At 31.6% G+C, this 13,917-nt stretch overlaps 1 protein-coding gene across 1 annotated transcript; it reads left to right on the top strand.

The window, feature by feature from the left end:
- The first annotated feature begins 7,895 nt into the window (after positions 1 to 7,895).
- On the top strand, positions 7,896 to 9,001 carry LOC100794991 (protein PELPK1). The gene has a single exon (XM_003556907.5). It carries the CDS (start codon positions 7,989 to 7,991, stop codon positions 8,709 to 8,711), a length of 723 nt encoding a protein of 240 aa, XP_003556955.1. The 5' UTR covers positions 7,896 to 7,988; the 3' UTR covers positions 8,712 to 9,001.
- The last annotated feature ends 4,916 nt before the right edge of the window (positions 9,002 to 13,917 follow it).

Below are 13,917 nucleotides of genomic sequence, written 5' to 3'. Positions count from 1 at the left end.
TAAATTTTAAACCCTAGATGAGAAAATCACATCACATTACGCGTAAGAAAGTAAAGCCTGAGTTTTATAAGATTCCTACACTCCCAAAACCTAAACTCTGAAAGGTTGCTGAATTGCCTAAGTTTGAGAAGCCTAAAGTTCCTGAATTGCCTAAAGTACCAAAAATACCTAACGTTCTTGAGTTGCCTAAGCCAGAGTTTCCTAAAGGACCAGAATTACTTAAGCCTGAGTTGCCTAGAGTACCTGATATTCCTAAGGTCCCTGAGTTTCCTAAGTCAGTGATGTCCAAGATTGAGTTGCCTAAAGTCCCTAAATTGCCTAAGTCCAAGTCGTCTAAAGTATCAAAATTAACTAAACTTGAGTTACCTAAAATATCTGAGATCTCTAAGGTCCCAGAATTGTCTAAACCAGAGTTGCTTAAAATACCAGAATTTCCTAAGCTTGAATTACCTAAGGTCCTTGAATTAGAAATTCAATTTCTACATAGGTTTGCATAAAAACCATCTTAGAATATCTTTTTTTTGTTTTAAAAAATTAAAAAAGAAGATTTAAAGATAGTTTTTAAAAAAATTATCTTAGAAAATGTTATTTTTTTTTTTATTGAAAATATAAAAAATGTGAGGATTTAAAGACATCGTTATTCACTTTCCCGACCATTTTTTAACACTAAATGATATTATGATGATGAGGCTCATGCAACAGAGAAACAATGGTTCTTTCTTTTCAGCTGATGCTTTTCTCTTTCATCTTGAAAATATAAGAATAAGTTTCTTTGATATTTGCATTTAGCCAACACTACTTTCAACATAAAACAGAATGTTAGACAATAAGAGTGATTCGAATAGTGTGATTCAATGTATAATTCCAAAGCAGTTGATAGTACAGCTTTAGCATAGAATAAAAATATAAATTGAATGTAACTACAGAACAGCTTAATTTATCAATAGTAACTTTGCCTAGTATAAGTATTCTAGTTGGAGAGCCTGCAGTTCACTACAATCTGAAGCCTACAGAGGCACGTGTGCCCAAGTTAGCAACTAAGTACACAACACACTCCATCTCTTCTTAACTTGCAACTCCAACTTAGCAGTATCCCCTCTTATTCTTCATTTGCTAAAAGAGATCATGAGATAAAAGTCAATTCATATCAAACCAATTCATCTTAAACTAGCCCAAAAAAGTGTGTTTATACCAAGTAAAGAAAAATACTTTCATTATCGCTTCTGTTTCTTTAAAGATGACGACCTCTTTTCAGATGAAGATGACAACATATACTACGGGCTAGTGCTTGAGGACATGGACATAATATACTTTTTTCTGAGTTTAGTTGCCTTGTTGTATTTAAGCCAGAGAGGTTTATAAATCCAGCCCTTTCTTTCCCATGCTCATGTCTAAACAAAGATTTTTAAATCGAAAATACATCATATCCAATATCCACTGAATCTGACAAGCATAAAAATAATTTCATGTGAATGTCAGTATGTGTGTACCTTGCTCTGCTCCATCGTTACCCCATACTTATTCAGTAGTATTTGATCAATATCGTCAACTCATGGACAAAAAATTTTTGGTTCTCCTCGCATCTTGGATATGTTTTTGCATATTTAACAGCAGCCATGATAACTTTCTTGGCACTGTGATCATCAAAGTTTATTTCTCCAGCTATAGTTTCTTGCATTTTCATTTGGCTCTAATAGAAAATACAAAAAAAAAATAAAAATTGAAAGACAATAATCACAACAATAATTATATATTAGACATTTAGAATAAGACATATAATTGCTCTATAAAGTATACATTTGTTTTTTCCCAGTAGCCAGTAGCAGACTGGTGGATGAATGTTAGCAGGTCTAACAGTGGAAAGACAGGGTCCAAAACCAGTATTCTGATCTGAAGAAATTTGATTATAAACACCCAGATCATGAGTAAGAGGGGTAGAAATATCTATAGATTCATTAGAAGAGCCAGACTCATGACTTGGAACTTCAACTTAGGAAGCAGTAGGAAAATTCTGGTATATATTCTGTAAAGTAGAGGATCTTATTCTGGTTATCTCATGTTTGCCTTGATGTATTATGATGTGAATGATAATTCTCCGAGTTCAAGGACAGAGAAATCTCCAAAGAAAATAACAAAGAAGAGGGAAATTGGACTTCATTCAACATCCTCATTCCTGTAGCAATTGTTGAAAGAATTCATAACAATTGGGAGAAGTTGTAAATCTCTGTTTGTTTTTGATAAAAAAATGTATTAGCTGGCTATTACAATACTGAATCTTCCCTATAAATAGACAGATCAGCAACACAAGTGTTTATTAACAGAAAACTAACTAAAACAATTGTTATCCTAGAAAAATAACTTCCTTGGAGTAAGAATACTCTAATAATTCCAAAGATAAATAGTAATGTCATGAGCCACGTGCCTATTGCTCAATTGAATGCCATTAACAGAATTACATCATAGCAAATTCAAGAAGCTATGAGTCATCACTATAATTCTCTATTTGTAATAAACATAACCAGAACACCTATTAGACTTAACATTGATTCTTTTGAGCCTATTAACTTGGGCTTCATCCTCTTGGGTCATATCAGGCCATTCAGATACAACTTGTACCTCTGAATTGGCACTTTTGATTGATGCTTATGAATAAAATTATATTTTTTCCTTGTTCAAAAAAAACTGAGTATTGATCTGGCAAGCATTTATAACCTTTGCAAGCTCACATGCAAGAAGCCCACCGGGCCTAAAGAGGATTCATCTGAGAATTACTCCCTTTTGCCTCTGTCCTAATAATTGGAAAAGTTCATCAAAAAATAATAGAAAATCATATTCAGAATAACATAGAGTTTCGTTTCGAAATAAGAAAACTTATGTTCTACTTATAATGAGACAATATTCCTATATGATCCCAGACAAATACTAGGACATGATTATACAGCTCTCTAAAGTTTACCTTTATTAACATTTTATTAAGAAGAAAATTTTATTGATTCCAAATTATCTAAATATCTTGAGTGAGTTCAAAAGATGATGTTTACAATAGTTCCATCTATTTGTAAAACTCATTACGTAAATTACTATATCATTTTATTATAATTTAATCTGTTTTCCTTCAGTTTATCCTATACACATAGAAAATGTCCTAAATCTGTAAAAAGTACATTTGATTGTGTCTAGCAAATCATAACTGTGAAAAGATGAGTACAGTTAGATGTAAAACTATTCATGTGCTATCACCAAATAGTTTAAGCTTTTGGGGAAATTGGTTCATGATTTGGTATCAAAATCTTGTAACCATGTGATATAGTTCAACTCTCATTGCCCTAGTTTATAGTACCTCCAATAAATTCCAAGGTCCCCAATAACCTTTTGACATTGTTCGATCTTCTTTCCACCTTTCAGAGACATCAACCCAAGCAGTAAAAGTTTCTTCCCAGTCGTCTTCGAAACCATTGATATATTCTAAGAAATCATTACACTCATCAAATCCCCCAGAGTCAACATATCTGAAATTCCCCTTCCACATTCATGGACTCATGATTTCCATATACCAAGATGAAGTGCATTGAGTTATGGAAAGTTACTTCAAGAGAAAGATGATAGCTGAAAAATAATGAACCAGTTTCTTCTGACTTTACACATAATTTCTACTTAGATTTTGATGAAAACAGAAACTTTATAACATGACAAGGGAAACCATGCTATAATGCACTAGGAATTATCATCTCCTTGTGATGTTGTCTGTAACATTCAGTTAATAGACATAGTAACTTGGATGATTTATAATTCTGTATACTAGTACTAAAACTTTTCAAGTTCAAAGTCACCAAAGACAAACCTGAAACACAGCTCCACCTTTTGTTTTTGCCTGTTTATCCAATGATTGTAGCAAGGACAAGATAGCAATTTCATCTTCACCTCGATCTAGTATATCTCCAAGTTGAACCAACACCTAGAGCATGGAGAAAAAATAAATTCATGTTACAACCTCACAACTCTATGATATTCGTTCATTTTCTACTTTTGCCAGAATTACAGATAGTAGATGACAATAAAGATTGGGTGGTTTCATCAGTACAAGTTTGAGCATTTCATAACTTAGTCTTTTCAACAATTTTTAGTATGTTAAATGATAGTATTCGATAGAGGCTACAGATTCCAATTAAAACTAAGAGGATTATGTCAATCTTCCATATCGAAGGATGCATTATGCTAATTGTTAACGGTTTGACAAGTGCACCAAATGTCCAAGTAGTAAAACTCAAAAGTCCGAGTGTCGAACTCCACAAGGATTTTGTTTTGTACTTTTATTGTATAATTTTCAATTTGTAAGGGAAGAAATAAAGAGTGGTGTAAAAGAAGTAAAAGAACAGTAAACAATAACAGATGATTATAAATAATAGAGACTAAAAGGATAGATTAAAAAATTCAATAGAATGCGAATGTTAGGACTGAGCATGCCTTGTTTGCCTAGGATGTATAATTTTTTGGATTTTTCTTTATCAAGTAGGTAAATTTATCCTACCCACATCTATTCAATTACTTGTCCTTAATGTCTCACGATGACAAGCCTATTTTACCTACTTATCTCTCAAATGTCTTTGCAAAGATTCAATAGATAAAATGTATGAAGCCTTGATTCTAGATGTGTGCTTGAATGCATGCACATAAAGTTATCATCCTATGTCTAGCAATGATTTCATTATGATATATTTTATTTTTGTTCTATTAGAAGTTATCCTTTTTCGAGCGCCTAGCGCCCATAAAACTGATGCATGCATATCTTTTTTATATTTTTATTAAGAGTTATCCTCTGCCCAACACCTAACCCCTAACATAATGTAAAAATGAATAATACATGAAATATAAATAGAAAAGACAATAGGATAGAAAACACCTGTTGCATTGATAAATATGGAGTACATCATACATCTCTTAGGCTTTTTAGGCCTGTCAGGCCCTAACGGGTTTAACCTCTCATGGCCATTAAGGGTCTTACACTGAAATGGGGTATAAGAATTGGTGGAGGAGAAAGGATGGAAGAAGGAAATAAAAAAAATAATGAGAGAGAGAAAAAAAATCCCTAAGAGTTCTCAGGCTTTGAATATGTAAGAGAGTATTCTCAGACTCGGTGTGTACTTTCTCCTTGGCTTGACTCTCTCTTTATAGTTGCTGAAGTGGACTTGGGCCTTCGTATTCGCACTTAATGTGCTCTGCTCACTCAGTGCAGATGCATGTTTTCACGACGCGTGCTGTGCGCTTAGCGCCAGTGCTTGTTTGCGCGCTTAGCGCGCCTTTGGACTGGGCCTCATGTTGAATTCTCAATTTTTCTTAATAATTCTTGTAACATTTTGCTATTAGTCCCTCTAGTTTTTTTATATATCTACAACCAAAATTTGGGAAAACATCAATTCTTAATAATTAGGCACAAATAATTGCTAAATAATCATTTTTAAAGAAAATTTTGCTTTATTTTCATTATCAACAACACATTTATTTAGCAGTTATCCCTGATCTTCCATATCTCCTACGTTTTTTTACCGGTTGAAGGTTGCTTGAGTATGAAGAACTAACTCTGAACAAAGAGACAATGTTTAAGGTAAAAAATTCACAATAATGATTTCAAAACAGAATAAAGGATGATGGCGCCACCCGTGGGAGACACCTTTGGCGGCCGGTGAGGGAGGGTCGGAGTGAGGGCATGAGCCGAGTAAGGATGGGAGGGCACGACGGTGAGTGAGTGAGTGTGTATATGAATGCGGTACCTTTAATTTGTAAAACTGGGCGCAAACCACTATGCTTTTAAAAAAATTCTATCATGATTTTTCTTTTATTTATTTACAAAATTATAACCGTCATATAATCTAAGATGGTTATTTAAAATTTACATTATTTTGATAGCATAGAATGTAGTCTTTTTAATAGTGAAGAATAATTTAATATAAAAAAATCATGAGTCCACAACTTGGTTGTATATGATATGCTTTTAATAAGTAGATCGAATAAAAAATAACAAAAGATCAAATGCTGAATAAAAAGAAATAATTAAATATTCGTAATTTTAATTATTAATCATTCCAATGTAAGGATTATTTAATTATTAATTTGGTTTTTAATTTATTTTAAAAGATTTAATTTAGTCTCCAATTTTTTTAAAAATTTAATTTGATCCTTAAATTATTTTAAAATGCATCAATTTAGTCATTTCTATTAATTTTAAAATGGATTAATTTAGTCATTTTCATTTAATTAAGTTGGCGCCATTAGGATTATAAATTCTAACGGCTTTTGTTTACGAATAATGATGATTTTTAACGGTCATAATATTTATTATTATTTTTAAGATAAACACTGCCCAAGGGAAAGGAAGATAAACTATTTTAAAAGATTATGCATTGGATTCGAACGGAATTTCATGCTTAAAAATAATATTGTGGCGGTCATACATAGATTATACAGATAATAAAATCTGGACATAGGAAGAGAAATGCGAACGGAAATATTACCAAAGTTATGCATAAGCTAAATTACTTCATTCATTGTACATGTATGTATTATTTAGGGATATCTTTTGACTATCAACTAACTAAATGCATAAATTATTTCAAATTGACTTTGACTCATTTTTTTCGTTTTTTGTTACAATACGAAAATAAATGACAAAACAAAGCTAAAGATTAAGAATATATTTAATTTAGAGGAGAGAAATAAAAAGAAAAAAAAAAGAAAAGATAATTTTTTTTAATTAAAATAGAGTGTAAGAGATATGGATACCACCAAATAAAGCACAAAACAAACACACACTAAAACTAAAAGAGGGACATCCGGAAATCAAAGTGTGATTCTCATGTACCAGCAACAAAAGTGAAACTTTGTGCTGTAGACCAGCAAGTCAAGTCCAAATAATTATGTATGTTTATTTCTCTCTAAATATCAATATATCATCTGTCACACAATAATATAGTTCAGATTTGTTGAAACATTATCTAACGTATGACTTGCTCATGCCCAAAACTTTACTCAATTAAGATCTGCAAGAACTTGAAAAATATAGGGTATGATATTAAAAAAAAATATCCGTCAAAATCAAAAACAGTAGTGTCAGAAATTTACAAGTTCCCAATAGCAATATGATATTAATTAATATGCCATAGGACACTTACATATGCTATAGTGTACCAAAAGAAAAGCCATAACAACTAAACTGGACAAATAACATACCCCACAGCAACGATAAAGATCTCAAATACCAGAATTAAAATAAAAATATTTATGTAAGGATATACTTATATATAGATACAGAGACACGAGAACAGCAATACAAGAGTAAGAACTGAGCCAAAGAATTGTTCTGCTTTAATTTGCATGAAGTTGAGTTGTGAAAGGTTTAGAGATGTGAAATGTGTACCAGAATGGAAAACTGTCAGTCATCTAATTTTTATTTAATTTATGAGATTTATTGTCTGTTATAAACTTATTGTCCGCTTCTGATAATTTCTAATATAATAATAGTTTATTAATTATTACAGTTTGTTGGGGTTGAAATAGAGTCGGGTTTGTTGACAAGACATAAAAAGCTTGCAAGGAACTATTTTCATTGGCAAACGTACATCTCTAGTAATCCTTGGTTTGTGGTAGATTTGTGAAAGGAGAACATTGACTTTCGTGGATAAAGGAAATTGTTTAACACTTCAAATCAAAGGTGACTAAAATGTCTTCATTAGATGACCAACAACTGTTCTGATTAAAATTTGTTACGAGGGATACTATGTGGGTAAGAAGTTGAGCTAACTATACTTACATTACATGCACCATCCAATTCCCACCAACTCACGTTGCATATCACATCATTGAGTTACACAGTTCTGTCTATAAAAGTACCAATACACAATACAACATCAGCAGTGTACACTCACACAACATTTCTAAACGCTTGTAAAGATCTCCAGCTCCTAGTGATCCTCCTGAAGTTGTTGTATTCAACCATGGCTACCTGTGGTTTATCAACAGTGATTTTTTCATTTGTGGTTCTAATGTTATTGTCAGCTAGCAGTCACACAATGGTTGCTGGAGCACGCAATCTTCTCGAATCAACGCTGCCAAAACCAGAAGTGCCACAACTTCCCAAACCCGAGTTGCCACCTTTGCCGAAAGTCCCTGAATTACCAAAGGCAGAGTTGCCTAAGATCCCTACATTCCCAAAACCTGAGCTTCCAAAGGTCCCTGAATTGCCTAAGCTTGAGAAGCCTAAAGTTCCCGAGTTGCCTAAAGTATCAGAAATACCTAAAGTTCCTAAATTGCCTAAAGCACCAGAGATGTTTAAAGTCTCTGAATTGCCAAAACTAGAGTTGCCTAAAGTAGCTGAGATATCTAAGATTCTTGAATTGTCTAAGCCTGAGTTGCCTAAGATTCCTAAATTGCCTAAGATTCATGAATTGTCTAAGGTCCCTGAATTGTCTAATCCTGAGTTGTCTAAGGTTTCTGAATTGCCTAAGGTCCCTGAATTGCCTAAAGTACCTGAATTGTCTAAACCCGAGTTGCCTAAAGTACCTGAGTTGCCTAAGGTTCGTGAATTGCCTAAGCCCGAGTTTTCTAAAGTCCCCGAATTACCTAAGGTTCATGAATTGCCTAAGCCCGAAATACCTAAAATACTTGAGTTTCCCAAGGTTCCTCAATTTCCTAAAGCATTTTCAACCAGCAATCCTTGAGTTTGAATTATGCCTTATGTTGTCCTGTTCTCAGGTCGTAACTGGCTGCATTCCAGTGCCTTGTTCATCTTGTTTGATGGATGTGATACTATTTATGCATTTTTTCACTAGTGTATAATATGTTGTAGCTACTTGAGAGTGATTGTGTCGGTGTGCTAGTATTTTGTGCCATACTATAAATTATGTTTAGTTTGAAGTTGTTTAAATCGATTAGTTATATCATTGTATACTGATATACATCTCCTTCATGTGTTATATTTTGTGAATTTAATTAGATTGTAATTTCTGAGTATAACTTTCTAGATATTTTGCTTCTAATCTAGGTTCTTTTGTTACATATTTTTCTTGTTTCAACAAACTCAATATACAACACTGAATTCAACTATCGAAATTTTATCAATGCTCTCTGCAAAGCAATGGAAACTACGATCAGGGGATCATATCACACACAAATTAACATTATCGTATATCAAATTCCTACATTTAACATTTCATACAATCTGTAATTTGCTTCTATATTATGCCTCTGGCTTGTGCACCGATAGTGTATTGAAAGTAGTTTCCACTTTCCACAAGTAATAATGCTAACACGTATTGATTCATTAAATCAAAACTAATTGAATACGATTAGGATTCAAGAGTATTATACATTATTATATTTGACTTAATATATTTTTACTAAATTTTTATGTTTAGTCTTTAATAAATTTTTATTCTGTATTGAGTTTCTAATAAAACAATCATTTTATTATTTTTAATCTTTGATATTATATTTTAGTTTCTGGTAAATTAATAAATTTTATTGTAGTTCCAACTAATTATAAATAAGAAAATTAAGAATATTAGAAAGACACAAACCCACCACATCATTCTTAATCACGATCAATAAGTATTTTACCACTAATAAAATAAAATAAATAATCAATCAAATTACCAAGTAAACTTCTTAATTGACTTGCTTCCACCTTCAACCACAACACTAATACCATCGCAAATCACAGCACATCCCGTCAAACGGTTCTCTTGAGCATTAACATCAACTCTAAAAATGTGAGAGATCGTTTACCTTATAAAGAGAGACGATTGTCTCCAGTGTATTCGGGTCATCAAACTGAATATGTCTAATTCTTTTTTAAATATACTAATCACTCTAATTCAGTTTGATTTTTGTACATATTTCAATTTTAAATCTAATTTAGCAAAAAAAAAAAAATAAGGTAGAAGATTAGGAAGAAAAAACAGAGAGAATATCAAATTTAATTTTACTTGACAATCTGATTTTTTATTTATTTTATTAGTTGTGCCTAAAAATAATGTGAGGGTTATGTCTACCTACCTTAAGAGTTCTTCCTGTGTAAGTTTCTTGTCTCATGGTTATTATGCAGATAAATAAAATCTGGACATGCAAATAGAAGAAATAAGAATGGAAATATTAGCAGAGTTATACAGAATTATAATTTCCTCACTATTGCACATGTATGAATATTTAGGGATATCATATATGCGACAGAAGGCTTAATTATCAACATCAATGTGAGGAACAATTAAACCAACGATTAGTTTCAAGTTTCAACCCCTTTCAAACCATTCCTTCTGTTAGCTAGCTCCCACACAATGAAATCAATATCTCCTTATCTTTTAGTCTAAATGAGTAACAGTACAATAACCTATAAGTAGGGCTTGAACCAGAAAATCTCGTCAATGTTTGTCATGATTAGTTGACATAACAAAAGACAAATTAACTATTAACACATTGAGGATATTAAGAACAAATATGCTTATAAAAAAAGTGGTCTAAAAGACTAAAGCTTATATAAATATCTTAAAATCTTACCAAAAAATCAAAGATCTTACAGTAGTTATAAAAAAATCATAAAGGCTAAAGCATTACATAAATTTATTCTTGTTGTCTATAATTACTTTTGGTCTTGTTCATCTTTAGTTGTTTCCAAAAACTCCCCGAAAACTCCTCTCTCTATACATAACGCAGAATAGTAAACCATAGATGCTTGCCTTTGTCATCAAGTTTAACCAATGTTTTGCAGATCTCAAAATTTTGTCATTTTCAATAAAGCATATATTGGAAAAAAGAAATAAGGATCAGAGTGACAATTACAAGACAAATTAAACAAATGACTATGTCAAGATGACTGCACTTTATATTCTTTCAACATCCATATCTCAAGCATTGCAGTACTATCTCCCAAGCAACAGAGACACAAACATCCTCCCATCACCCTCAAATAATATTTCGATGATTCAAGGCATATACATGTGAGATTTCGATTTCAATGCAATGGCCAAATCATGTGACAGTGGAATCTCAAATAATCTCTTTTTCATCACATCAAATGCAATAATAACACAAAGACTATCATGGGGTTGAACCAACCAATGAATAATCCCATTCACGAACAACTTGCGACTGGATTTAAAAGAATATGGAACAATAATCATATCCAATGCCAAATATATTTGAATCTGTCACCACAGTGTTAATTCATTTATGAAGGCTAATAGACAGATTTCATATGATAAAATCTAAGTTGAATATTACAAAAAAATTATTAAAAAAACTTTCAAAATCTTAATCTAATCTAAACTGAAAGATTTTTAGAATTTGATAATTTATTGTATAAAGGAACAGATATCCTTTTCAACTTTTTACTATACCTCCATTATAGATAAAATATGCAAAAGAATAAAATCAAATATTTCATTGGTGACTAGGTGACATCTTAAAAGCTACATTAGCACATGTTGGGCAAAAGGTGAAATAGGAGAAACGTACAAATCTCATTGGCACTGCCTTGCCTATTGTTACAAATGGCACAAATTCATAAATGAGAGACATTAAAAACTGGTCAAAAATTGCATCCAGAACTTTATTTATTTTGAATTGACTCAATCCACCTGCTGACCCAATCGATCATTTAATAAGTGGAGAAGAGGCACACACCCCATCAAGCACTCCATTATTTGGTAGAAAATAAAATATCTATTGCATGCATATATGATATTAATGATAGTATTACTTTTAGGGTTAATCTTCAGTGATGAGCTACAATAATAAGCAAACTCCTGAAGCTATAAAAGCTCTCATATCCTATGAAACACGGACACTCCAGCCCTTTGCCGCGTTCGGTGTCCGACACGCGTCCGTGTCAATGTCCGACACGACACCCGTATTACGTTCTATATTTTGGACATTACAGGTGTCCACGTGTCAGTATCCGTATCGTGTCCAGTGTCCGTGTCAGTGTCCGTGCTTCATAGCTCATATCATTTAAACAACAAAACTTTCCCAGATTTGAAGTTACGTGACAATAGTCCATGTTGGGGGTTCCCGTACGTTCAGGATGCTGCACTAATCAGTGCTTGCTCGATTACACCAAAATCGCGCATGTTACACCGTTACCAAGCTCATGGTAAAATTATATACACTTCTTTTTCTTACACATGTTTTTTTCTTAATAAAGAGAGCTTGCTTAATTTATTGTTATCATTATTATCAAGATATTATCGGAAATCGTAAACACATAAAATAAATATTTTTTTTATCTAACACAATTTATTTCATACTTAATGATTAATCAGAATTCAAATTTTTTAGACTATCTAGTTAAAAAAACATTTATATACATATTATAAAGAATTTAATGATCATATATTGTTTCTTACATTTTCAATCATTAAAAATCATTATTAATAAATCTTTTAAGTAGTTATTATTAAAACCAATGAAAAAAAAATATTATATGAAGTTTTGTAATTCAACTTAGCATTGGAACTCATGTAAAGCACGATTTTTTTTAAAAAAAAAACAGAAAAAGTAAAAGGGTAACAAAGTGAGTAAAAAAAGATAAACTTGAAAATTAAACAGCCAACACGTGGTAATGGTTAGATCATTTTTATAATACTACTGAAGATAGTGCCTAGTTTTTTTTTTTTACATGAGTGCCTAGGTTGTTCTTTCTAACGTAAAATTGAGTTTTCACTTATACATGAAAATCTATTCAATATTTTTTTTTATTAAATCACGTGATTCTTGTATTACGTTTCTTTTTTTATTTTATTTATTATTTCTTTCACACAATATTACTTAAATCTAATTTAAATTAAATTTAAGTTTATTTTAAATATATCTTTCTTTTTTAGATAAGCTGAATTTTAAAATATTATATTTTAAATTCTTCCTCATTTAATTTTTTTTTTAATTTTGAATCTTGGTACACCATACTAATAAAGACTGTGTATTATGATTCAAATAATCTGTTTTCGCATTTTCTCTTCAATTTTAAAAACCTTGTCTCTTTAATTTATTCAAATTTTCATTTTTATTAAAAAAAATATCTACCATTCTCTCTAATTTTTTATTTACAAATTTTACTTAAATTTGAAAAATATTCCGTATAACTCACGAAAAACTTGTTAATATTTATTGTAGGCAAATGTCAGTCACCGTCGTTAAAATATTGGTTAAGGAATAAAATAAATAAATTTCTTCATTAAAAAAATCTATTGATGTATTGTATTCCATCAAATGCCAATGCATATCTTCAACCTAATTTCCAATAAAAACTTTTTTCTTGCAACACCCTTTATCAGAAGAGCAAAAGACACAAGATTTTAACATAATCTTATACATTATGTTCATAGAGGATTCTGTCCCCTGCTTGAGTGGATGAGCATCAAACATGAATGCAATCATTGATCAATGCTAGAGCCGTAAAACGTTGGTCAAATTAATCAATAAAACCAAAAAACGAAACCAAAAAAACAAAAAAAAGAAAAGCATAATTAAATCTTTGCTCGTGTTTACTAAGCCAAAGCATATAAATAATAATTGATAAATTGAATTTTATATTTGTGTATTGAGCTGGCCCTAATAAAAATATGAGTGAATATTAGAATTATGCATGTATGGGAACGGGGCCTGCACAGACACTGATGCAGCCCCAGGCACCATATATTATTATGTCACTGCCATATGTCCTTCTATTCACTGTTCTGCTAAGGCATGCACCCTTCAAAAAACGTGTCAAGTTGCGTGAGAGATCAAGGCGTTATCATTCCAACACTTGACGTTATAATAATAAATAGTCTCATTACTGTTCCTACAAGCATGGAATGCAAGCAAGGGGAATACCAGTTTGTTCTATTTTCAAATTTGTACTCACTCGTGGCCACTCACATTGATTAACAT

This window comes from Glycine max, chromosome 17, assembly GCF_000004515.6.
Source record: "Glycine max cultivar Williams 82 chromosome 17, Glycine_max_v4.0, whole genome shotgun sequence".
Taxonomy (NCBI): Eukaryota; Viridiplantae; Streptophyta; class Magnoliopsida; order Fabales; family Fabaceae; genus Glycine; species Glycine max.
This window is presented reverse-complemented; position numbering and strand designations above follow the sequence as displayed.

Excerpts from the sequence above, each read along its gene's own strand:
- LOC100794991 (XM_003556907.5), top strand. The coding sequence starts at position 7,989 with ATGGCTACCTGTGGTTTATCAACAGTGATTTTTTCATTTGTGGTTCTA.